This window comes from Andrena cerasifolii, chromosome 8 (genome assembly GCF_050908995.1).
Source record: "Andrena cerasifolii isolate SP2316 chromosome 8, iyAndCera1_principal, whole genome shotgun sequence".
Taxonomy (NCBI): Eukaryota; Metazoa; Arthropoda; class Insecta; order Hymenoptera; family Andrenidae; genus Andrena; species Andrena cerasifolii.
In genome coordinates this window covers 5,702,342-5,727,241 of record NC_135125.1, presented here as the reverse complement: position 1 = coordinate 5,727,241, position 24,900 = coordinate 5,702,342, and the positions used below count along the sequence as shown (strand labels likewise).

The 24,900-nt window shown below is 40.3% G+C and overlaps 5 protein-coding genes and 1 long non-coding RNA gene across 19 annotated transcripts; 3 read left to right on the top strand and 3 right to left on the bottom strand.

Annotated features, from left to right (window-relative positions):
* Window positions 1-4,842: 4,842 nt before the first annotated feature.
* On the bottom strand, window positions 4,843-7,386 carry LOC143372750 (multiple inositol polyphosphate phosphatase 1). Of its 3 annotated transcripts, none has more exons than XM_076819287.1 (9): window positions 7,272-7,386; window positions 6,609-6,803; window positions 6,209-6,519; window positions 6,010-6,135; window positions 5,793-5,937; window positions 5,608-5,708; window positions 5,436-5,545; window positions 5,165-5,359; window positions 4,843-5,087 (listed from the first exon to the last, which is right to left on the bottom strand). In XM_076819287.1, exons 2-9 carry the CDS (start codon window positions 6,799-6,801, stop codon window positions 4,916-4,918), a joined length of 1,353 nt encoding a protein of 450 aa, XP_076675402.1. In that variant the 5' UTR covers window positions 6,802-6,803; window positions 7,272-7,386; the 3' UTR covers window positions 4,843-4,915. The 3 variants fall into 3 exon arrangements, with proteins under 3 accessions (XP_076675402.1, XP_076675401.1, XP_076675400.1); XM_076819286.1 differs by lacking the exon at window positions 7,272-7,386 and adding an exon at window positions 6,899-6,977; XM_076819285.1 differs by lacking the exon at window positions 7,272-7,386 and having other exon boundaries at window positions 6,609-6,854.
* Window positions 7,387-7,413: 27 nt separating this feature from the next.
* Mip40 (Myb-interacting protein 40) lies at window positions 7,414-9,218 on the top strand. Of its 5 annotated transcripts, XM_076819293.1 has the most exons (8): window positions 7,414-7,557; window positions 7,636-7,710; window positions 7,816-7,894; window positions 7,987-8,125; window positions 8,189-8,407; window positions 8,466-8,649; window positions 8,759-8,907; window positions 9,035-9,218. In XM_076819293.1, the coding sequence occupies exons 3-8, from the start codon at window positions 7,816-7,818 to the stop codon at window positions 9,054-9,056; spliced, it is 792 nt and encodes a 263-aa protein (XP_076675408.1). In that variant the 5' UTR covers window positions 7,414-7,557; window positions 7,636-7,710; the 3' UTR covers window positions 9,057-9,218. The 5 variants fall into 5 exon arrangements, with proteins under 5 accessions (XP_076675408.1, XP_076675403.1, XP_076675405.1 ...); XM_076819288.1 differs by having other exon boundaries at window positions 8,759-9,218; XM_076819290.1 differs by having other exon boundaries at window positions 7,786-7,894; window positions 8,759-9,218.
* Window positions 9,219-9,684: 466 nt separating this feature from the next.
* LOC143372749 (ankyrin repeat domain-containing protein 13D) lies at window positions 9,685-14,860 on the bottom strand. 5 transcript variants are annotated; one of them, XM_076819280.1, is made up of 14 exons: window positions 14,546-14,857; window positions 13,550-13,685; window positions 13,356-13,480; window positions 13,233-13,278; window positions 13,021-13,164; window positions 12,803-12,874; window positions 12,190-12,370; window positions 11,891-12,116; window positions 11,673-11,801; window positions 11,431-11,581; window positions 11,178-11,339; window positions 11,010-11,110; window positions 10,826-10,914; window positions 9,685-10,418 (listed from the first exon to the last, which is right to left on the bottom strand). In XM_076819280.1, exons 1-14 carry the CDS (start codon window positions 14,642-14,644, stop codon window positions 10,202-10,204), a joined length of 1,878 nt encoding a protein of 625 aa, XP_076675395.1. In that variant the 5' UTR covers window positions 14,645-14,857; the 3' UTR covers window positions 9,685-10,201. The 5 variants fall into 5 exon arrangements, with proteins under 5 accessions (XP_076675395.1, XP_076675398.1, XP_076675399.1 ...); XM_076819283.1 differs by having other exon boundaries at window positions 13,550-13,659; XM_076819284.1 differs by having other exon boundaries at window positions 14,642-14,857.
* A 722-nt stretch (window positions 14,861-15,582) lies between these two features.
* On the top strand, window positions 15,583-16,395 carry LOC143372114 (uncharacterized). Its single transcript, XR_013086210.1, has 2 exons — window positions 15,583-15,680; window positions 16,015-16,395. It is a non-coding gene; the product is annotated as an uncharacterized LOC143372114 (long non-coding RNA).
* A 481-nt stretch (window positions 16,396-16,876) lies between these two features.
* Window positions 16,877-22,092, top strand: Ksr (kinase suppressor of ras). Of its 3 annotated transcripts, none has more exons than XM_076817966.1 (17): window positions 16,877-17,239; window positions 17,729-17,869; window positions 17,962-18,109; window positions 18,201-18,464; window positions 18,558-18,711; window positions 18,787-18,965; window positions 19,046-19,309; window positions 19,375-19,514; window positions 19,615-19,738; window positions 19,829-20,016; window positions 20,081-20,257; window positions 20,549-20,734; window positions 20,866-20,999; window positions 21,074-21,211; window positions 21,461-21,490; window positions 21,574-21,703; window positions 21,820-22,092. In XM_076817966.1, the coding sequence occupies exons 1-17, from the start codon at window positions 17,087-17,089 to the stop codon at window positions 21,970-21,972; spliced, it is 2,703 nt and encodes a 900-aa protein (XP_076674081.1). In that variant the 5' UTR covers window positions 16,877-17,086; the 3' UTR covers window positions 21,973-22,092. The 3 variants fall into 3 exon arrangements, with proteins under 3 accessions (XP_076674081.1, XP_076674080.1, XP_076674082.1); XM_076817965.1 differs by having other exon boundaries at window positions 16,878-17,239; window positions 19,808-20,016; XM_076817967.1 differs by lacking the exon at window positions 21,461-21,490 and having other exon boundaries at window positions 16,881-17,239; window positions 19,808-20,016.
* LOC143372098 (lys-63-specific deubiquitinase BRCC36) lies at window positions 22,090-24,589 on the bottom strand. Of its 2 annotated transcripts, XM_076818012.1 has the most exons (8): window positions 24,410-24,589; window positions 24,117-24,333; window positions 23,390-23,554; window positions 23,084-23,288; window positions 22,901-22,989; window positions 22,725-22,829; window positions 22,559-22,661; window positions 22,090-22,486 (listed from the first exon to the last, which is right to left on the bottom strand). In XM_076818012.1, exons 3-8 carry the CDS (start codon window positions 23,501-23,503, stop codon window positions 22,341-22,343), a joined length of 762 nt encoding a protein of 253 aa, XP_076674127.1. In that variant the 5' UTR covers window positions 23,504-23,554; window positions 24,117-24,333; window positions 24,410-24,589; the 3' UTR covers window positions 22,090-22,340. The 2 variants fall into 2 exon arrangements, with proteins under 2 accessions (XP_076674127.1, XP_076674126.1); XM_076818011.1 differs by lacking the exon at window positions 24,117-24,333 and having other exon boundaries at window positions 24,410-24,583.
* Window positions 24,590-24,900: the final 311 nt, after the last annotated feature.

Below are 24,900 nucleotides of genomic sequence, written 5' to 3'. Positions count from 1 at the left end.
CCGGTGTACGTAACAGCCCTTGTCGAGGGGGAAGTTTATAGAGGGTTCGAGCGTTGAAAAGGGTTCGTACGACGTGTCACGGCCGCCTTCGGCGATGCTCGCTGGCTCAGGAGCCCCGACTCATCGGGGCGCTTTGTTAATGGAGCGGCGCGAGATCATTAAAGTGATTGCTGCCGCGAAAATCACGGGCAGATCCCAGCAACTGCGTTTTCACGGCGTGCGCGCCTTACCCGCGGTTAGATAGACTCCGACGCCTTGGAAATAATTAAACCTAACGGCGTAAGCTGAATCGCGTGGCGGTGGATTTAATTCGTTTAGGGAAGACGTTGAAGATTTTCGACAATCAGTGAGAGAAACTCTAATCTTCAACTCTTCCGAATGCTAGAGAATCTCTGTAATCCATCATAATTCATGGATTCGATGATGAAAGGATACCAAGCTACAGAATCCCATTCTAGCATTCGCAGCACCTCGCACCGCGTGCCAAGACGCGTACCGCGGAATCAGCCTGGATATTTCTGAGCATACAGGAGCGACGCGTGTCCGCGACACGTTGCAGGGTTTTACGAGTGCTAGGTGTCGTAAAAAACAGGCAAGAGGATCCTCCGTGAGGCGAAGGGCTCTAATGTAGAACTCGCGTCACGCTTTGGTACGCGGCAGTGGAGCAACGTCGAACATTAAACTGCAGCATGCCCCCGGCAGTTCATCCTGGCCGGGTGGTTTATCGTCGCAGGATTTCCTCCTTTCGTCGTTTGCCTGCCGCGGCCTAATGGGCGCATTTACACCGGAGGACTAAACCGCTTTCCAGCCGACGTTGAGGCATCGCCCGGCGGAAGATCGGCGCCCCGCGTGGGCACGCTCGGTGTCGTCGTCCCTTCCTCCCCGATACTCGGGCTTGCGGTGCGTGCCGTTTAGTCGGCAGACAAGAAACGGTCGAACGGTTCTTTTCACGGTGGCCCGCGGAGAGGAGGACAACTCGCCGGATGGCGGCCGGTGGAACGAGCGAATCCGCGCGGGCAGATGGAAGCGACGGCTCTGAATTTTATATACTCCGCAGATACGCCGGCTAGGGGCGGAGGAGAGGGCAGGAAAAACGCCGTCGGGCTTCCGCGGCAGCCCCGGGATTATAATAATTCGCGTCACTGCGTCCAATTTCAATTTACCTCTGGCCGGGCGGAACCCGTCGCCAGGGAACCGGAGACTACTACTTCGTTAACCGAGCCGTCGTGTCTCGGATCAACGTTTTTCCACCTATAAGTAGCTCTTGTTGATCGAGTCCCTTGAAAGGGAAACGGAGGCGAACGCCTGGGGAATATCGAGTTCGAATTACGCACCCCTCCGCCGCCCCCGCACATTTCGGGTGCCTCCGCGGGGTCGCTGGGAGCGCGGCTTCTTGCAGCCGTCCTGTGTAGCAGTTGCGGGGCTGATGCTGTGGATTACAAGATATCTTCCCTTGTAACGGCCCGAAACGCGATCCCGCGCGGGAAGCTGGCGTTTTACTTGGCGAACTCGTGGGTTTCTCCCCTCCGATCGTATTTAGAAGATAGCGAGACACAGTGGATATTTCCCTGCCGAGGAACTTGGACGTACTCTTCTGGAGGCGACGTCGGATTTCACTGGCTAGGAAATCCACTCCTGACTCAGCAGACCCTGCCGAATTTCATTCCCCGCGATGGTTACCGGTTAAACGAGAATGTCGCGCGTTTGCGGCTGAATTCTCGAAAGATCGCACCCGAACGTGGCTTCAATCTTCCCTCGCCGCCTGGAGGGCAGTTTGGACCAGCGTCTAGCGCCGATATATCGGACGGTTCTCCGGCGTATATTCTGTATTTATATCGCCCCTTCTTGTCGCTCCAGATTCGCTCCCTGCAAAAACCTCCACTGCGTTACAACTGCAACGCGTGCTAAGAAATTCGCGATCCTGTTACATCGTGTGCTCTCCTTTGCCATTCACTCAAGAGATCCGCGTGGACTGACCAGAAAGTCTCATCCCGCTAGGGTATAATTCCAGCTTTAAAGCCTGCGGATGAAAACTCCTCTTCCCATTCCGCGGTTCACGCTCCTCCACCCGTTCGACACGACCACCCAGCAGCACAATATCCGCCGAGGGAAATATTAAAAGAGCCATTTCCTCGATCCCTCGGCCCTCCCCCGATCCGGCCGGGTGACGAGGCGATTAATAGCGGGAATAATATCCGACCTCGATTTATAACGCCACTTCGAAAATAGCAAGAAACCGTGGAGAGGACAAAAACGAGCAGCGAATGGAGAATGGGGCGAGTGTCGGAGGGGCGAAAGGATTAGAGGGGGAGATGAAAAGACGAAGGGGTCGAGGAGCAGGTTGAAAGCGAGCAAGAGGGGAAATGAGGACGCGCGTGTGTACAAAAGAGACGGTGAAATTCCATCGTAAAGCAACGCGGAGGCAGTGATTTGCGACTGGTCCTCCGGGCATTTCCGTGGCTCCGATAAAATAAATTGTTGTTTCCTCTCGAGGATCCGAGGAGGACGAACCTGGTGGCCGCGAACGCCCCGAACAATATCGTTAGTACCTTGGAGGGTTAAAAGAGGGTGTGCTGCCTTCGCAGCCACCCCTTTCCTACGCCTATTCCTCTCCATTCGAAAGCTTTCTCTCTTCGAGCCCCCTCTCGCTCTACCCTTGGACCGTTCAAGCAGCGAAATTTATGATACGTCGCGCATTTATATTCCCACACGTTCCATAAATTTTACTTTACGCGCATGTAAGTGGCTCCACTTTTGTTCATAGATTCCGACGGCCGTGGGATTTATGCGCGCGTACGTGCCGCGCTTCGATGCCCGAGACACGATAGAGGCGGGCATCGGGAACGGAAGTATACTCTCCTGCTATCCGAGTGATAAAGCCGAGTCTGCCGGGGTTTTCATTATTTCTCGCGGGTCTCCGCTATTTCAAAATTCAAAGGTAACGCGAATCGATAATATATCGACGTTAGATCGATGATTCTAAACGACCGATATCGACGGTCGATCACCTCGATCGATCCACGTCGTCGTAACCTAACCTCAATTGGATAGTTACGTTCCGTTCGGAACTCGCGCTCGGACGTTTCCGCGTTCCTTAACCGCTCCAAGTAATACAATCAGATTTTTCGGCGCAAGGCATTTCATAAACCGTAGCGAACCGATGGAAAAAACGGCGCGAGGTGAAAGACCCGTTCAGAATAGAATTCCAATCCTTAACCTGCTTGCTCACCCTGGAAACCCCATTTGATAAACCCGCGAACTAATCCCGCCCGTTTCCACCCTAGGTAGATCCCGCTGGAAAAAAAGGAGGAATAGATCGATCCCGCTGGATCGAATCGAGTCCCGAGGAAAAAAGTTTCGCCGGGCCGTTACTCTATATTACATCGCCGGGCGATGATCGATTTACGGGAAATCGTCGGGTCCTCCGTCGTCAGGCCGTTTATCCTCGTAAAAAGGTAGGAGCCAATCCGTTGGTAACGGACAGCTTGCCAGTGGGATGGGGAAGGGTGAAACCTTTCTCCTTAAGAGGAACCTGAACTTCCCAAGTTTTTCCCGTTTTTCTCCTTTACTTTTTTTCGTTGCTCCGCGCTTCTCGACCGGTCGGTATTATTAAAGCCGCGTCCTCGATTTCCATGGATCCTAACATCGTCTGATAAGGGAATGAGATCGTAGGTTCTGTCACACTCTGTGGCCGTTTCACACGTGCGTCGGTAATTGTAGTTTACTTAGATCGATTCTGTTTTTATAATGGAGTTCATGTTCCTCGTTCTTGATTGAATATTCAATTAAACGAAACTGTATTCGTCAGTGAATTTGGTTTGTGGGTCAGCTGAATCGATAAAATAGATGTTCTGTTTATCTGCTTCATGTAACTGTACTATCGACCGTCGGTTGTAGTAGATACAGGGACATTAAAATTAAATGTTATCGGAACATTTAAAATTTAAAACGGTCTGAATATTATGACTGTGGACAAGTGTCTACAAGTCTCCAGATGTTCCCTTCTGGGACACATTGCGCGAAAGGAAGCGAGGATCGCGATGTTAGTAGCTGTATGCAAAAGTTCAAACTCGTTATCAACGTGGGATAACGAGATTCAAATTACGCGGGCTGACCATTATAACGAAATCGCGTCACGTATTCCGTCCAGTTACGATTCAAGTAGCTGGTGCATATTATCAGGGTCAGTTTTGCAAAATTTATCAAATTTACCAATCGGCAAGTGATGGAGTAATGCAAATTCATAAATATATTTTAGTTTAAACAAAGATTTTATGCCGGAGTTCATAGTTTGTCGATTATCGATCAGTTTGATCGTGAAACTGTGTATTGAAGTGTATTAAAACTCCGCGGATTCTGGGTAGAGAATAAGAGAAGGTAAATCACAAAATATATATGCACATACAGATATAGGAGTACACAAAGCAACATATTTGTTCGATTTATCCGTAAGGGGCGTAGATACGTATCGTTTGCAAACGAAATTGCATCACGCACGCCCCACACCATCCGTGGTCGGATTCGATTAATTTTTTACCGCCCCTCACCCACCCCTAATCAGACGTGCGAACGGAACGATTCGAATTAACCATTACATTATACTCTCCCTGCTGTTAAGCAGTGTTCATTTAACTCCCCATTTATTGCTCCATTGAAGGCTGAAAACGGCCGGAACGGACTACGCTCGCGATTTCTATGCCATTTTCGATGAGGACCATTTCATTAATTCTCTTTAATTCCCAGTACGATTCCCTACATAATGTGTGAGATTGGATTTCACAGGCAAAAAGTTCGTTTTCTCTGTCGTTAGTAATGCGTTTATTGCCTTTCGTTAATACAAAAATATTTGCATTATGTATTATAATTTAGGAAGTCTTGACTAAAGATTTGTTTCTTCACTGTAATCTTCCAACAGTTATTCGCTTTCCCCTACAAAACACATGGCTTCGAACTGGCACTCGTCTTCGTGATCGGGATAGAGCGCCTTCATAATTGATAATGGGCATGGTTTGTCTAAAGGACAACCTGATAGATAGAGCGGTCTTTCTTGATGCATGAATAGAATACTGGGTTTTCCAGACGAACAGCTGAAACAATGTCACGGGCGTTTGAGATAGAACAGACCCTATAACTGTCTTGTGTACAGAAAATAACTGATAGTTACTTGTACAAGACAAATGCGATGTTAGATGCAAATGTATCGATGATACTAGTCCTCCAGGCTCTGTCATTGGCATACAGTGGGAAGAGATCGTGCATTAAATGCTGATCGTCTCTAGCTACTCCCAATGACGCTAACAACTTCAAAATGGTGCCTGAATGAGTGAAGTACGCCGATACCAGTGGTCCTTCGTCTGACCTGTAAATTAGAGGCTTATAATTTTAGTTTCATAATGTCTAAGACGAGGGGATACTGAAAAAACACATGCACTTACGCAAAGAAGTCAAACATGTCTATTAAAATGGGACATGCTTGTTCGTAACTCAACTTGTGACCATATCCGTCTATCCAGTATTTCTTTAAATCCTCTGCGTACTCGAGTATCTGAAACAGATTAACTAGGCTTATGGATTTTCAAGATCAGACACGACATTCTAGAAACTCACCTTAAACTCGTCTAAGGAAAACATTCTACACCAAGGAGACTCTGTATCTATCCGCCATGCTGTTTCAAATCCGCATATGGTGTACATCATGTTCGCAGTCTCTAAAATGCAAATTTCGTTTTCGATCGCACACTTTCCAGCCATCGAACACATCCTTCTGTAAATTCTAATCATAGTACACTAACCATTGTCAATCTGATGGCCAATACGTTTAGAAACATCTTCTAACATCTTAGCGTAGGTTTCACTCTTCAGAAATTTCTCCTCTTCTATTCTTGCATCCGGATTCTTGTCCACTTCACGACGCCAACGAGGGCAACGTTTGTAGAACTAGAAACTTGAAATGATACGCTTAAGTAACAGGAAATCGATTGTCTGTCGAGGTAGATGGTTGTAAATTACTCTTAACACAGGATCCCTGTATACTGCTTCTGGATATTGAACTCGATGGCTACTGTATCTGCCAAACAATCCAGTGGCGAAGTTTCTTGCGCTTTCCTTCGTGCGCTGAGTGGCGGTGTACTTGAACTGAAATTTAATGTCATTGTTCGGTAGATGTAGCAAAACAGTTCACAGAAGTAAAAGGCGCATCTACGCTTACCCTGTATGTCCGATTGTCATAAACTTCTGGCATAAGAGACGGGAACCTAGATTGATATCTTTCTGCGAGATCAATCATTTCGTTTTCACCTTCTTCTGCTAATTTCATCATATCATCTCCCGTGAAGGTGATTCTCCAAGCTGCCAATAATGCCGCATCTTCGGCTGTAAAGTCTGTGCTATTCCTTTCATAATTGTCTAGAATAATTGCTTGTAATTTCGGCAGCTGCTCGATCATGGACTGTATATACTTTTTACCTGGACGCCTTGTACCGTGTCTTATGACTAACCATATCTTCTTAGGGACGCAATCTGGAAGCAATTTTAATACAAACCAGGGGCACCATTAAATATAACTATATTACTTTATTAGCAGTAACAATTATAGTTACTTTATATACCTGAGCATTCAATAGGAGAATCATTATAACCAGCTATAAATCTGTACGGTGTTTTTGTTCCCAATCTACACTTATAATCTTTGCTCTGCAAAAAGCAATTGTGCGCAAAGGAACTTATTACACTCATGCTCAGAATTAGAAATACTTGAATACTGAATATCTGCTGCATCCTCTTATCAATTCTCACATACATGTCTAAAATACCAAAAATTAAATATATTAGACTATAATTTCTATTATTTGAAACTGGTAGTTATTCTATAGTCGTTCAAGTACAGCTTCATTCTTACAAAACAAGACTCCACTTTCAGGAATCTAAATCATAAAATTAATTAAACTTATTTAACCTTTACTAAATAATATATATATATATCGTCAAAGAATATATATATATATTCCCTGCCGATTTTTCATAACAACCAGTAAGGCATAGATTACTGAAACTTATCACCACTCACCAGAGGCATTGGCTAAATAATTACTTCAATGTCTAATTTCATGTATAAAAAATTTGTAATTTGGCATTGGCTAAATAAGTACTTCAATGCCTAATTTCATGTATAAAAAATTTGTCCCCACAGATAGATAATTGATTGAATTTATAAACAGCATAAAGGAGCGGAAGGAAAATCGATTTAAAAAAATTAAAACTCTAAAATGTACCAATGAATATCTTTGAAGATTGAACCCTCCAATGGTGAACTATGCTGTGCCTTTGATAAGAATCAGCGCGTGTCAGCGCGTGTTATTGAACGTACAAAGCACTCCGAAATTTATCTTCTGTCTAATGATCGCTTCGTTGCCCAAATAAGATCACTTAATTCGCGCGAACAAATTGAAAACAAACGGAAAATACGATTAAAGATCATTTTGTTTTCTTTGTTGTTGAACTACTGTAAAATTAAGCTACGTTTCGTGCCTTAACCTTAGCACTTTTGATTTCACGGCAGTAAGATCTGTTAATAAATAAATGATTATTAATTTACCATGCTGTATATTTTGTAACGATACTTCTGTGTAATTCTAGTGTCTAGTGAGAAAGTGCTTTATTTATCAACTGTGTGCTTCGATGCATGAATGAGATAAGCTTGTTCGCCAAAAGGTACGTTTATAGTAATTTATAGTTAATATGCTGTATGAATTTACGAAATGATTGATCGCCTGTATAATGTAATAGGTACAATGATTAACTTGTTTTATAACTTAGATGGGAAAGAAAAGAAACATCCAACCAGCGCCCACACCAGTTCCTGGGCGTGTTAAAGTAGAAATAAAAGATGAAATAGGTAATGCGAATTGTTTCACTTATATTCAGTGACTTTAGTGATTTATTCTTTGTACCATGGATCTGCTGAGATTAAGATGAATCTTTTTGCAGGGGACAGCGATGTACTTGTTGCTAGAGATCGTTTAAAAGGAGCTCTTAGAGAACTGCTGCAGCATAGTGATACAGGATCATCGGCGGAGTCGAGCGAAGAAAGTTCTGCCCAAGATTACAAGCATCAAACAAAAAAAATGTAATATCCTAGAAATGAGTTCAATTATCTTTTATATTAAATAATGAGTTTCGTGTTTTTTAGCGACAACATGTACAGAACAAAGTCATTAGGTTTCCAACAGCCACGAAAAGTACGGCGGCGTAGGCAGGTGCAAATGGACACAGCGTTCCACCACACTTATGTAATGAAATTGTTTGATCGGAGCGTTGATCTAGCACAGTTCCAGGAAGACACGCCTCTTTATCCAATATGCAGAGCTTGGATGGCTAATCAGCCGAGGAATCCTAATCTTGTTCCAAAGTGAGTAATACAGGACATGTAAAAATGAAGGAGCGATTTAACGTATAATTGCCTTTAGAGTACGCAGTCCAAGTCCGGAGATAGTGAACGAAGTTAATGTAAGTAACAATATTTTGGACGCGAATGGAGAAGTTCGTGATGTTCATTACTTGCCACCTCCGTTGCCCTGTGAAGAGGCTATACCAAAAAATCGTATACCTTCGCCGATACCAAGGGACAAGGAAGAGTTGAATTTAGATTACGTAAGAAGATGTTTATTCAAATAAATTCACATGCTTTTATCCGTTTAATGGGACATTACAATCATTAATCGTGTCATAATAAATACAAATTCTCCATAAAATACTGTAGGACGGACAGCCTCTGAAATCACGAGAAACATTGCTGAGGGAACATAGAGTACATTGGAATGCAGTGCGTAAGAAATGGCATCAGCAAGCCCATAAGAACGAACAACGCTTCGTGCACAGTGCGAATATATTGAATACCATATTCAAAAGGTTTGTACGAAAGATATTGATCGGAGTAAGTCTTGTCTTCCATCGGAATTCTGTAAAAATACTTCTCAGGCTAAATTTTACGTTGCGAAATATAATTTTTTTTAGAAAAACGTTATTTCTGTTTTAGGGCACAATCAGAATTCGAGTAACCCATTTGTGGCAGTATCGATACTGTTTGCTATCGATAAGAAAAATCTGTGCTCCGTGGTCGTGTAATTTTGTCATATTTTGCTACCCACATTTTATTTTATACACGTAATTATACCTGCTGTATGCTACTTGTAGAAATATACCCTTTTATTACAATGTAATTTATATGTCGCAATTATAGTTTGTTACGAGTGATTATCTGCAATAGTAAAGGAATCGCATGACGATAGAAATTTTTTACAGGACAGTGATATGTAGTACAATTATGTTTGATTCTTAATACAAATTTTGGTACACTATAACAAGTTAATTAATGATTCCTTATTCCGTAGACATAATCTTTAATAAATATATCAACGAAATTATTCACCTATAACGGATAAACTATCAGGTATAAATAACAAACGTCCGTTACGTTAATACTGCTCTTAATAAATTGAACCGCTACTTACGATTATTTTATCACCGCTACGAAAAGGAACTCGGAGTAGCTTTCAATTGCCCGAACGCTAGGAGAGGCAGTTTTTAGCGTATTGTACCATAGAACACGATAAATATTATTAGATTTTGGTGACACAAATTCCTGAAGACGAAAATCTAATGCTAGGAGAAAGGACAAAACGAAGGGACTGTCGAAGGCTTGAGAATTACAAGCTTTTTATTTTAAGTATTGACAGGTTGTAAATTACAGTACGAACTTTCAACAAGACGATTTCATACGCGGTTTCAGTGATATTCAAATTGATCGTGGATTTCAGACTGAAAGAAAAATGTTCCGACTTGCCGCCAAAGCAATTGTAATTTTCAAGACTTCTGAAAGTTACGTACCATAAGATCCTCATACCACTAAATCATTGTTCCATATAAAATGTAGCTAAGAAATAAATAATATAATTTAAATCATTTACTTTCATAGTTAATCCTATACGATTTTCTTCGCTCGACTTGTATTCTGTAACTATGTATACCGTAATAACAAATGTCTGTCGCCCAAGCAAAAATGTTGCTCCTCAATGTACTTTATGGGTCGTAGGAAATAATTTCTTATTTGATAGTCTTGTGATCGCGCGGCCGGAAGATTTCTCGTAGTCGTGGAAGAGTAACTCGATCGAATTTCTTTAATGACTATTGCACACTTCAAAGTTCACTTGTCTGTAAGAGACAGCTCCAACACTTGCTGAAACGTTTCTTCTTCCAGTAAACGGCGCTGCTCCTCTTCCAATTGCTCCTGCTCAGAGAGCCTCAACGCTAATCGCAGCTGCTCTGCCGTGTCCTCGAGAGCATCAGGATCCACCATGTCGTCTGTCCTGTCCGTGTTACTTCGACCGCTCGCACATGCAGCAGTAATTTCCTGAATAGCTCTGCATTAAACGAGAAGGTAACAATTTATCGCACCATAAAAATATCGCGCTCGTCACTGTTATTATATGTGCGCCGACGCGTACAACGACTAGGCTAAGCGCGTGAATAATGAGACTTCTAAGAAGATTAAAACAGCTATATTTCCGCTAAAACATCGTTCCATTCCTTGCATTTGATGCAAGAAGCTGTACATGTTTCTTAAGTAAAGAAGAAAGTACATCTTAAAGTGATGTCTTTGTGTGATCATCATGAAACCAATGCCCGTAACAAGTAGCAAACATCCATCACCCACCTTCCTGAACATGAATTGTCGAGCAAGAACACATGCAAAAGAAATCATTTAGAACTTTCCAAATAAAAGCAAGACATCTGAAACGGCATTTCGATATGCATTGTACTTCCATACCTTTGAAGTTCCCTTTCTTCCACCGAGGAGAGCTCTAACGTAGTTGGTCGAGGCGGTTTCTGGGCTGCCAAAGCTTCCCATATGTCAACCTTAATGATTCGGAGAGATACGCAGTGTTAGAATTCAGTTAAATTGAGATCTTTTAAAAGTATGCACGCGCAATGAACATCTTAAGCATGCATACCTCGTCACGTTCACTTCCAGCTTCTAGTAAACTTTGCTGGATAGCAAACTGTAACAAGTCATCTTCTTCCTCGATACTGAATTGCGTTCGAACTTCAGCACCTTTACAGAAATTAGATATAGTACGTCCTTTAATCAGCTACATTTTACAGTAGTATCTTAAGCTCACCTAGTTTTACATATCCCATTGGTGCTTCGAAGCAAGTATCGTCGATTAAACAAGTCATTCTATTAGTTTCTTGTAAATGCCCCACATGTGGTACTTCTTGATCCATGCCGAAAATATTTCCAAATGTTATTCTCGCATTCAATATATGAAGTAGGGGAATTTCTATGGAAAGGACGAACAACCAAGACGTTCATTGATCATAGCTGAATCAAAAGTATTCCTAGTTGTAATAAAAAAGAACTGAATGATTTACCGATCTTAACGGGAAACCCGGCTGGCAATTGCATTTGAATGAAGTCTTTTAATTTTGCAAAATGTGAACTAGATATTGCCATGAGATCGATAATTGGCATAATTTGCTCTTGAAGACTTAAGGGATAGTCTTCGCTAAGCCACAATGTTGCCTGCAAGTACATTTGATCGGTGCATTTTATATACTTCGATTACATATCTGTTAAAGAATATATCACATCGGTATACGTTTCTTTAAAATACCTTGAATTTCTGAATTTTCGTATTAACTTCTTTTGGTACGCCTATATCTCTTCCATTTAAATCAACATCTGGATCGAAATACTCTTCGGCCGTGACGTTAGAATAATTTCCAACATTGTTATATTCTTCCTGAAGCAAATAATTTCATAAATTAATTCTGAAGCAATTGTGCATTGGATCTCACAAAATATGTGAAAGAAAATTGGGGGGGAAATTACGCTGGTAGTTGCACTAAGGTAGTTCTCCAGCTGCTGTTCTGCTATGCCAAGAAATGACTGCAGAGGTGTGCGAGGAGCGCGAGCTCTTAGTTTATCTGGTTCTGACAGATGTTCTAGTCGAGTTTTCGTTATTAATTCTACGTTACTCGCACTAAACACTTTGCAGATGTGCCCGTTTATCATTTCGCTCTTATCCGAACGCCACCCCCATAAACCAGCCTTATTCCTAATCAAGTAGAAATAATCTTGTAAAGAGTACATGGTAAAGTGAACAGGAGTAAAGTAATAAGTATAATCACCGTTCGAAACTGATTTTGTCCGTGTCTATATACGTAGTAACTATCGGATTCCTAAAACGAGCTAATACACCTTTTTTGGAGGGTTCCATTAATTGTATATTATCGACGTCTATCAGTTTCATATGCTCGACGTACACTTTCCTCGTTTCATGATCTACTTCCATCATCGTTGCTCCGTCATCTGCGTGAATAAAAGTTTCGCTTTTATATCGATAGAATCAGAGTTTCGTATTAATGGAATAATTACTGAAATGCAACTTGCGAATTGTTCTACAATGTGAAACGCAAACTAATTCGATTCATTTAACTACTTACTTGTACGAACACGAACACATATCGAAGCAGTTATTTCTATTACTTTTATAGCGCTATAAACATTATCGTAATACCCATGACTACATAGTATATACACTTACCACATAAAATGCCAGTTTATTACATTATCTCTTCCATACATAATAAAAATTACAGAGAAAATAATAATGGATACAAACAAGGACGGATAATGTAATATTAATGAACCTATCAGGGGAAAAAATTTTCTCTACTCCATGGAAGTGTATATTCTCTAAGGTCTTGTACACCAAATTAATTGTAAAAGTAATTCTGTCACCTGACTCTTGTCCCACCATACTGAACACATAACTCCGTTCACATCTAATTGCCACAGGTACATTTGATGCAGCTTGCATTTAATAATTTATATAATTAAAGAACAAATGAAAACATTCTACTATGAATATAAAAGGAAAATGTGCTCAAGAAACCTGAAGATTAAGAATAAAGTTTTACGAATGTCAACATGCAGAATAATGATCCTGTATTACTCACTTTGTCCTTTAAAAACGTAACTGCGATTTCCACGCTGCCAGTTCGCGTGGTCGAACCCCAATAGTGTTGTGTCGATTCGCACGTTGCTGCCTTGCTTGTATACTTTGTAAGTGTCGCTAGGACACATTCTAGAGACAAGAGGAACTAACAATAGATGGAACATTAGTCTAATGCTCATAGCCAATAATAAAATTATAAATATTTCTAGTTACCCCAACTAGTGAATTCCCATTTCATTTCTACATAGAAATCAGGAGCCTAAAAATACCATTTAAATTTTGTTTACGCTCGTTAAAATATTGCCATGCTTCCCATTTCGTTCAAACAACACCCACCTGTTTAAGTTTGTGAAGTAACTCTGGTATGCCGGCTACCCGATTGCAATATCTTTGATAATCCCTATGAGCTAGCACCATCTGCAATATGGTAGGATTCCTTCTGCTAACTGCCTCTTGAACCACTACAACCGGAACCAAAATTCCTATTTCTATACGAGTCTGTGCAAGAATTCAGCGAACGAAAGTATTACCAGTCCATCCTTGAGTATTTTCTGTGTTGACGTTAGCTTCGTGTTGCAACAACACTTCGACACAAGCGATATGGCCCAGAGTTACAGCTAACATCAATGGTGTTCGTCCCCTATTATCACGTTTTTCAATATCATGCTATAAAATGATTTTGCATTATTTCATTATTAAATACAAATCTTTACATCTATATTAGTACATCGCAAATTATTGTCCGCCCGCTAATGTGTTAATTTATGTGTGTGTGCTATGAAGGAACCGAAGGCTATTAAACATTCTAACATAATACATAGTGACGGCTACCAGAGAGTAATAGCTATTGCTCTAATCTTTTTATAAGCTTTATCAGATTAAATAAAGTGTCATCCTATATTAAACCCATGGTTTAAATGCAAAATCAGATTTATATGTATGCTTGAGCTAATGCGACGTTATAGAATGATGTGAACATTTATGGTTTCCCACGTGTGTAAGGCTTCACTCATAAGGCTCTCTGACAGCACACCAAATGACATGCTGCAATCAATATCATTGTGTATAATTAATTTTGACGGGTTAAAATTAATCCTACGATGCCTATACGAACTAATATAAATCAACACATGGAGAGAAACATGAAATTGCTGTTACACGACAGCACTCTCGTTCATATACAACATTATACAGACACAATATGGCATGAAAGCTACAATTTACATTGCAAATTAATATAAATTAATTTCCCAATGCCATCGGAAATACTTCGTGTCCACTGTGTCTCAGCAATTGGCAGAGCTTCAATGCAACGACAGGAAGACGCTATTACAAGAGAGATGTCATATGTCACATTCTTTTTGTAAAGAAAAAACAGACAGCAATCAGTGAACATCTGATTCTCGAGTCATTATCGTCGCATCTGTTTAACAACAGATACAGCCGACTGTGCCGTTCGATGACGCGACTTAACGATCGAATGACATTCTTTCTATTTTCCCTTTCTTTCTCCTTTTTGTACAAACCATCCTCGAAGATAATTCATCTTCGAGTTCTTCATAGTAGTCATTCCATACGAGCCAGTGTAGCGGAAAATTCTTTTGTATCGTCTCTGTATTCACCATTTCTATCGAGTCTTTTTAAAGCTGACATACAACACCAGTGATTATTGCAAGTCCCGCGATTTGAAAACACGACACAGAATTTTGTCAGATGAATACATGACACTGACCGAGACGTGTTAGTTGCGAGTAAATGATGATCATTACTCATCGACCGGATAAAGATTACTAGATAAGAAACTCCTAATCTCGTGCTGAATGCATACATAAAATGACGGAAGGGAATAATGCAAGTGGCGCTTATATAGAACTTCCCGGGCGGTTCGACGTTCCTAAAGCTATTCGATTGCAGCTTTTGCTGGAAACAGCCTTAATATTTGTTTACGAGGCTTTGGCGTAGAACGAATTGTGCTTATTTCGGTTTATCCGCAGGAATATATTTACATATCATTTAAAGGAAGAGTTAGGAACAACGTTAATTATATATAAATCATTGTAGAGGTGAAAACTTTAGTTTAAACAGTGATCTTTGATTTCTTCTACCAAGATGTTTTCTATTGTTGTTAAATACATGTTGATAGTAATCGAAAGTTTCCAAATTCAAAAGCAAAAAGATGTAACATTTTCCCTCTGAAAAATTTGTTTCTTTTTTTCTTGTGAGGTTTAGGTAGTGTTCGTCCTGACGTAGGGTTGTTGACTAGGGGTGGGGGATCCAAGCGTCGGCGTTTGAAATTTAAATTTACTTCAGACACAGTCCCGTACTTCAGCTTTTGAATAGAATTGTCTATACTGTTTACTGTAGTTTCATTTATACTGTCAGTTTACATCCTTCTTTGATGATTTCTCGTAAAATCATATCGGTTATAAATAATGGTTTATACGGGTTTGCATATTTGATTTGAGATCCATATAGGGGCTTCTTCATTTGGTTTAGTTCAATTATCTACTGCAATTTCGAAAAAGCGCAGACTGATGTGTCATAAGGTCTAAAACGCATTTGGCGAAATTTGTTGATTAGTTTCTGGATCACCCTATATAAATTCTGTACTCGCGGGCACAGGCTCTCAGATGCGTCCAATCACCTCCTTTGTTTACACGGGTATTTATTGATTATATTCATAGTGGATCGTGCGACACAAGGTGAGAGCGCATCACCGGATCCTCGTATGCGTTTTTTTATCCAAATCTCTTCGAACATTTGTTATATTGCGCGCGCTACGTCGTTTAGGTTACTTGTAAATTCACTATGTTCCAAAATGGAGGATATGTTTGTAGAATGATGCAAATCTGCATGCATTAAATAATTAATGAACGATCGATGTTAGATCCCCGTTCTTCCCTTTGTAATTAAGTCAATACTTTCCCAATGGAGATTGTGAAAACAGAAATAAGCGAATAAATACAACAAATTAAACCCACTGTTCTGTTTGTAGGAAATATGAGGACCTCCAGGTCAATGATAGACAGGAACAATAACAAAAGGAAAGATGACCAACGTTTAGACAGAGTATATAGAGAGTTGAAGATGCTCCTTCAAGAAATGTGGGAGGAAGACCCTCAGTTTGTTATAAACAAGGTCAATTCTTTGCCTGGTGTACGCATTATCAATCTCCCAGGCCACAAATCTACCTTAATGGAAATAGAGGAGTAAATACATTATCAAATCTCACTATATACATAGCACTGCCGAAATGGCATACCATAAGATAAGGATTACATCCAAGTTGTAATGCCAAAATGGTACTTGTATTAACTGTATTTTTGTTAATATATAACTAAGAAGAAAGAATAATAATGAACACCCTAAAATATTATGGAACTGACAGTTTTGCTCTTCTACCTTATATGATATCCTCAAGAGAAACATTACATACAGGATGTTTCAAAGCTACAAGTACAGAATTAACTCATCAGTAGATAATAACGTGTAATTTATTTCACGACGATCCATACAAATTTTATTACACACTTCTCGTCTACTTCCGCATTAGTAATTGAACTATCGCATAAAGTAGCGTATAATTTATTTTCTAGGAAAGTAATTTGCAGTGACGTGTTTAATTCCCTTTGCGCTACCCATTCATGCAATTAATAATTCACCGAATCAATGATGTGATCGGGTGTCCGACGAAAAGATCATTCAAATCGTGCGCGCTATTTTCGCACATGTGTTCCGCAACCGTACACCGCGGTAGTGTAAACGCGCCTGAAGGGAACGAACCGAAGTGTCGGCGATGATTTTGGAGGTCGTTTTTGCCAGTTTTTACGAACGCGATAGAGTTGCTCGAATAAACGCGCTGAGCTCCCGGATTGTCAGGCACCGATTGACGTCACCGATAGGCGGCCAAGATGGTTGTCAATGTTGATAAGTGGTTTGGTTACACGGAGAGCCAGTGATAAAGCCGTGACCGATAGAGGCCCCCGCGCGACTGGAATTATGCCTGTGAAATAGGGGCCCGTGCTTGCCGGACAACGAAACAAGGGGGGCCGTCATCGTGGCGCGGGATGGCGGACGGCGAGGATGCGGAACAAGAGATCCGTCGAACCTTGGATGTCGGTCAATCCATGATTGACATCTCCGCTGATCGGCTCGAGGGCTTGAGGACCCAATGCTCGACCAGCGCGGAACTCACGCAGCAGGAAATTCGAACGCTCGAGGTACTGCCGGGGATCAGCGACTCCTTCGATTATTCTTCCTTTCGTTCCTCCCTTCGTGTTACCTTCGAGCCACCGTCGCCTTGACCTCGTGATGAAGAGCTGCTCTTCGTTGCAGTTGTCAACAAGTTGCAAACGCGTTTCTTCGTCGACTCTGAGCTCGCATTTTCACGCGCGCCGCGAATCTCTACCTGCAAACGTTTCGCTACCGTTCGCCCCGCATTTACGATCGTTTATCGTCGTTACTATTGTTATTATTTTACTTACGTTCATAACGAGGATGGGTAGAGAATCTAGAGAACTCGAAGAAGGTATTGAGCGCGTGAAGTTTCGGGCCAGGATTTACGGGAGATTTACCGCCGAATGTAATTCTGTAACTTTTAATGATACTTGGCCAGAAATAACTGATCGCAATGCTGGAAAAGATATTTGTTTTGTGAGCTCGCAGTTGTTATTTGCCTTTGTTAAAATCAGGATTGAAATGTGTTTTAGGGGAAGCTTATCAAATTGTATGCAAAGCAACTAGTAACCAAAGCCAAACTGGCTGTAGAATCGTTGCCTGCTGAGATGAGGCAGTACCCATCTTTGCAGCAATGGCTACGTGTAGTGGGACTTACGCAAGAGTCTATACGGGTATGAATAATCTTTCACGAATATTCTGTCGTCACCCATATTCAAGTATTTTCAAGAGTTTGGCAGATACATGTTATGGTAACGAATTTCAGATGGTCTGCTCGAAAGCCAGCTCACTCGAAGCTCTGAAAGAGAAATCTGAGCATGAGTTGGGTAGCATGTTAGGGGAGAATAATGTTAGACACGAAGAAGAACTTCGTAGACTTTGTAGGGCATTGCACAATCTTCGCCGGTATATGGGTAAGGATTTATTTAATTTTATAAACTTTGTAGTATTAAATGTCTTTGCAATTGTCTTTAAGCGTATTACTCGTTATTATATTCCGTTTAGATGTCCTCTTAAAAGGAGATATGGATAACAGCGATATGAATTTGTATTGGGACTCTTGGGATAGACACCACTTACGTACTGGAGCATCTCCTAGGCCAACACGATCCCGTACAACAAGATGCTCTGTTCCTTCAGAAGACAGCATTCCATATCATAATAACAACAATAATCTTAACAGTGATATATTAGCACAAGCTTCTTCCGTTACATCTTTATCATCGACTAGTCCTCCTTCTACTCCTCTTTTACAAAGGACAATACGTGGTAAGTATCAAGCGCCAGCCTTTCCTATTACACCTTAGGATAATTCGCTTTGCAATGCAACACATTTACATGTTCTTTCTCTTCTAAATGCAGGAATAAAATTTCCAACGACTCCTCCTCCTTGTAAAAAGCATCAAATAGGTTTACAGAATACAATATCGCAACCAGAAGTGTTTCCATTAACTAAGTCAAAATCTCACGAATCACAGTTAGCAAACCGTCTTGAAAATGGAGATACAGCTTCAAGGTGGTGATTTATTTCTTAGTAATGTTCTATAAAGCTGAAAGATGAGTGTTTAATACTGTTTTTTCGTCTCTATAGTTGTGGAAACGATCCTGTCGGCTCTGTAGGAAGAAGGAACCGTCTGCCTACAGAATCCGGATCTTGCAGTAGTAATGCAGACATTACAGGGGAAAGCCTGTTGCTGAATAGTAATAGTCCTGTTAAGTCACCACCTTACTCTAGTGCAGAGAGCGATGATAACAGTTTTAAGGGAACAGGTAAGTACATTTCGTTGTTCCATTAAGATTCACGTTCACGAACCTATTAAGAGGACGTCGATTCTTTAATTTCGCCGCAGTAACAAGTCTCCAAGTGCCAAAGTCACCACGTACTCCGACTGTAACCTGGGGGATGGGCCATATAATTGCTCACCGCTTTACCAAAACTTTTAAAATGATGACGACATGCGATTACTGCGATAAGCAAATGTTTATAGGCACTGGTTTAAAATGCAAAGAGTGTAAATATAAATGTCACCGAGATTGCGAGCCCAAAGTACCGCCGTCTTGTGGCCTACCTCAGGAACTCTTCGACGAGTTCAAAAGAACTGTACAAGGTGACGGTACGTAGAATGTACAAAGATTCATTCACCTTTCGAGGAGCTTCGATTAAAAGTTCATTTTCCAGGTATGGTAAATGTCTCTCCGATATTAAGCAAGCCGAGTATCACGTCTCCCAATCACCACAATTCAAATTTATTGAGCTCTTTGAACCGAAGGGATCGGAAACGATCGCATCCACATTCTTCTATGAATATACCTTTCCAGGTGTGTCAAATATGAATTCGTAGCCTCTTGTGTATTCTATTCGGTAAATTAGTCCGTTGCTTATGGTAGTGCCTGCGATTAACAAATTTATACTGTTTAGGGCGCGGAATCTAGTTCAAATACCTCGAGCTGTAACAGCTCAACGCCTTCTAGTCCAGCTTTGCTACCTGCCAATACAAGCCAAACTCCACAGGCACCTGCCAAACAGCAGTTTCATTTTCCAGGTACCCAACTTGTCGCGCGGTGCATCTCGTTACAACAAATAAGGATAATATCGTGAGAATTACTTGCAGATGTTGTGCTCAATGAAAAAGGTGTTACGTTAGAGACACATCGACTCGAAGGTGCAAACATGTCCAGCGACAGCGAAAGAACAGTGAGCGTTTCTGGGTCTGGCAGCGTTAGCACGGATTCTGAACGAACCCCAGTCAGGGTCGATTCACAAGATTCTCAAGTCTCCGATGGAGAGCCGGGAGATAGCCGTTGGCCACGACAGAATAGTGTATGTCGAGTCTCATTCAAAGTCGATGCGTTGTTATACCATTTAAACGAATCGATTATTACAGCTATCAATGCGAGAGTGGGACATTCCTTACGATGAATTGAAAATCGGTGAACCTATAGGTACTGGAAGATTTGGCACAGTGTATAGAGGCTATTGGCATGGTAACGTTGCGATTAAAGTCTTGAACATGGACTATTATTTAGACGATGATAAAACGTTAGAAGCATTCAAATTAGAGGTACGACGAATACACCGCTCTTAATAATTAAAATGCTTTTACTAATTCAATTCGCGTTATGAAACAAATGTTCTGCTGGGAGTAGTTTGCCCTAACGCTTACACTATTGTTTATGAAGGATCGTAATAAATACGAAATAATGAATTGATTAATGTGGTGGAATAATTGACAGTATAAATAGCACTGTTTCCATGAAAATAATAGAAATCGCACGGAATTCTTTTTCAGTAAATGCAAATGCTTCGTTCAAATCGAACGTAATCCTATGACATTCTCTGTTGAAATTTATAGGTGGCTACATTCCGAAAGACTAGACACGAAAATCTAGTTTTATTTATGGGAGCTTGCATGAAGCCTCCTCGCTTGGCGATAGTGACTAGTATGAGCAAAGGCATGACTCTTTACACTCACATTCACCTGCGTAAAGATAAATTTGATATGAATAAAACTACTATCATCGCTCAACAGATTTCTCAGGTATATGCGCGTAAAGACTATTACACAGACACTCTAATGTAATTACCACTTCATGCGTAACTTATTAGCCTGCGATTTAATGTATCCCACTAAGAAGGAACTGTTAAAGACAACGATTTCTTATAATTCAGGGAATGGGATATCTTCATGCTCGTGGAATAATTCACAAAGATCTCAAGAGCAAGAACATATTTTTAGAAACTGGAAAAGTTGTAATAACTGATTTTGGCTTGTTCAGCGTTACGAAACTTTGCTACGGGAACAGGTGAACTTTTATACGTTATAATTGTGTTCGGCGTAAGTTGCGGTGTTAATCTTGCGTTCGTTATTTGCAAACAGGAAGGGAAATGCACTGAGTATACCACCTGGGTGGTTATGTTATTTAGCACCTGAAATTGTTCGACGACTGAGACCGCAGCAAAACCGGGATCAGGAGGAATTACCTTTTACAGAAGCATCTGACGTTTATGCATTTGGGTTAGTAGATATGAATTGGCATAAATTAAAACTTCCCTTTACAAGCATTACATAAAATATTGAATGCTCTTTAAAATTCTTTTGTTCTGAGTAAGCCTTCTTCGGTACGTATCAACTTCGCATAGCATCGAGATCAATTAAATAATCCTCCACCTCCGGGTGGGTTATTTGCACATAATCTTATTCTTAAACATACGTTAATTTATACATTTTTATATTGTTTTTTTCTACTATGACGAAACTTTTTAGCATTTGGTTTTCAACATGCAACACCTCGAAGTAACGTAAAAATTAAGCTTACTGTAACAAAGTATTCAAAGTATTTTTCTGTTATGTATCTAAAAAGAAGTGTCCTATCATAGGACTGTGTGGTATGAGCTTTTATGCGGGGAATGGCCATTTAAAGGACAGCCGCCCGAAGCAATCATTTGGCAAGTTGGTAAAGGAATGAAGCAAACTTTAGCTAATTTACAAGCCTCGCGTGATGTAAAGGTAACGAACAATAATACGTCTTACACAAAAGTAAAAGTTAGACCCAGAGTTTGGGCGAAGATTTTACAAGGTTTCCATGATTTCTTAATATTGATCTCTGTTAAATATATTTATAGGATATCTTAATGCTTTGCTGGTCGTACCACGCGGAAAATCGACCCGACTTCGCGAAATTGTTAACTACTCTGGAAAAGCTGCCTCGCAAAAGGTTAGCGCGTAGTCCTTCTCATCCTATACATCTTTCTCGTTCTGCAGAATCCGTGTTTTGAATACATTTAAGTCTATTTAAATACACTGTTGTTCTCCGTAGTGTAAATATAGAGCTGTGCAATTATTGCAAAGATCTTTGTTCGTGGAAGGTAAAATAAAAATTAATCATTGAAAGATTCGTTTTGTCTGTTATTTAATTAAGAAGAATAGAGATTATAATCGAAACGTATGAAAAAAAAGAAGGAATTAGCAATGTCTTGTTATCTAAGTAACTACATTTTGTACGCGGAATAATATTCTTTTGCCTTGCACAGTAAATAGTAGGAAACTAAGGGGAGATTTATCGTTAGAAAATGAAAGGAATACTGAACTTAATATACTTGTTTATAACACGCAATAAAAAGAAGGAATATCGTGGTAAGGGCTCTCATCCATTGCACACACTCCGCAATTCTTGTAACTGCCTTCGGAGGTACGCAGCGCGTAATTTATTTAAAGCTATCCTCTTCTCGAACGTCAGTACCAAAGGCTTAGTGATTATGTCCGTTATGTGAACCAGCGTCCGCGTTCTCACTGTAAATAATAACTTAAACTGATCTTCTGTTTGTAACAATTCAAATCGTCGCGGATCGGAAGCATACTAACCAGCATTATTATGTATACTGACAAGAATATCTTGATGATCTTTACACGTCTCCGCCATTTCTTCTTCTTCTTGGAGCAAAATTTTTGGCACAGTTGTCATCGTCTAGAAGCATATAGATGTTAGATGTCTATTTAGTACAAATATAGTATAAAAAAAGAAGTTTACCTTCAAGCAACTATCCGATATTACTGGTGCGTGAACGATTTCTAATGGTATTTCCGTTGCTTCTCCCTTGTGTGATTGGAAACAAGTTAAAGAGATTTCTTGCTCCTACAAAAGCATATTATTACCGAAACGAATTGAACAAGCACCGCGACCGTTATCTTTCGCTCGATAGTCACCTTGGACTCTTTGCTTTCCGAGAATACCGAAAATATTAAACCCACGAAGCCGCTGTCCATCGTCTGATAGGTTGCTTGAGTCCTAACGTCTAAAAGTGTATACTCACTGTCAGAATACTGTTCTTGAATGAATTTTTACCTCGTTCCAATCGCAGTGAAAATAAACGCGATCTGTACTCTTACCAATATGTGATGGACAAACTGTGATATGTGGATGCGAGTGATACCACCCGAGGACACGCACAGGATGCTTCAATTCCGCCGTCAATCGATCCGTTTCGACCACCGCTTTGCACAATTGTTCTGACGAAATCTCTACTCTGTCTTTCTTTTTATCCAAACGTCGCAAAATAATGACAGCTACGATGTTCGCGACCCCGTGTACAGTCTAGCATAAGTTAGCGATGAAGCAATACATGTTTTTTATGTACACATAGAGACAAGCATAAAATCATATCGAGTATTGAAAGATGTAACTTATGAACGTACGTCCCCGATCAATAGACCCATTACTTCGAAACTTTCTGTTGACAAGGCGTGCTGCAGGCACACCATGTACACATCAGTTTGTAATTCTACTTTCTCCAGTGGAACTGTAGCCATTATATAAGTCCGTGTTGCAAGTACAATATAAGATGTACGTATGAAATAAATCTGAAATCATTTATAGCATTTAACATTAATTCTGCGTTCACTTTAAACAGAGGGCAGGGTAAACCAACCAGTGAATGGCCGAATTGTTGAATCTATGGACCTTTGAGATTAATACTTCAATACATTTATGTATAACAACAAAACAACTGTTGAAATTGCATTTAAATTTATTTTTCTTGAAATCTCTATAAAAATAATTACTTATTCTTATCGTAATTTAAAAAAAAAAGCAATTATAAAATGCAAAATATGTAGAAGCCCGGTAAATGACCATATATTTTTAATTAGAATTGTACTTATTAATGTTTGCTTAATACGCGTAACTAAAAATATAGGATATTAAAAGTGCAACTACACTCCATTTATAAACATATAATAATGTTTAAATTTATAATTGACATTTCTTTGCCTAATGGTCATTCACTGGTATGCGGTCAATTACCGGTTGGTTTACCCTACTTAAATATCCAAATCTCTCTGGCATTTGAATGCGTATACTTTACACAAAGTCTAAAGTAAGAACAGGTACGTTTACCCTGACACTATTCAAATGAAATATTACGCTTTTGCAGTCGAAGAAACAAAAAACTTCTATCTACAGTGATTTTGTTTCCATAACATTGTCTTTTGTCGATACTCCTAGAAGCTATACATTTACAGATCTCTAACAACTTTTAGCCGTAAATCGTATAAACGAAAGTAGAGTACAGTAGAGTTTCGCTATAAACATTTCTGTTAAACAATTATAATTTCTTATACTCCTCTTGCTTCGTCATAGCCTAGAAACATGATAGCCATACAGAAGCAGCGAAACTATTAAACTGCTCCCTTAATGCATGTAAAAAACTTATTTACTTATTTATTTATTCATCCAGTGATTCTGTCGGTGCATTTAGGTCTATCACAAAAGTATCACACGCAGTAATATTGTTAATTTACTGCTAATACCCATCGAACTTGCACCCACTTGCACGTTTTATAAGTTGACAAACGCTACACCACCTAGCGGTGAATGTGTGAATTAAGCGTCGCGTACGTTTTGGACCAGGAAATTCGCTAAAGTTAAAAGGAATACATGAACCTGGTGGAGGTCGCACGACCGAGCTCCGAGAGAGAGGGAGCGATGGTGTGCGACGAGGATAGAGATAGGTGGCGTGCCACTTACTTTGGTTATGCAAGCCTGATACTTTTCAGCTCCTGGTAGCAAGAGCGCATGACTGGAGGAGGTGTAGTTTAGAACGAGAGATTCACTACTTACTTTGAATCACAGATATTGCTGTCAAATAGATATCCCCATAAAAAACTTCAAAGAAGTAAAGAAATTACACCAAGTATATGAAATCAAA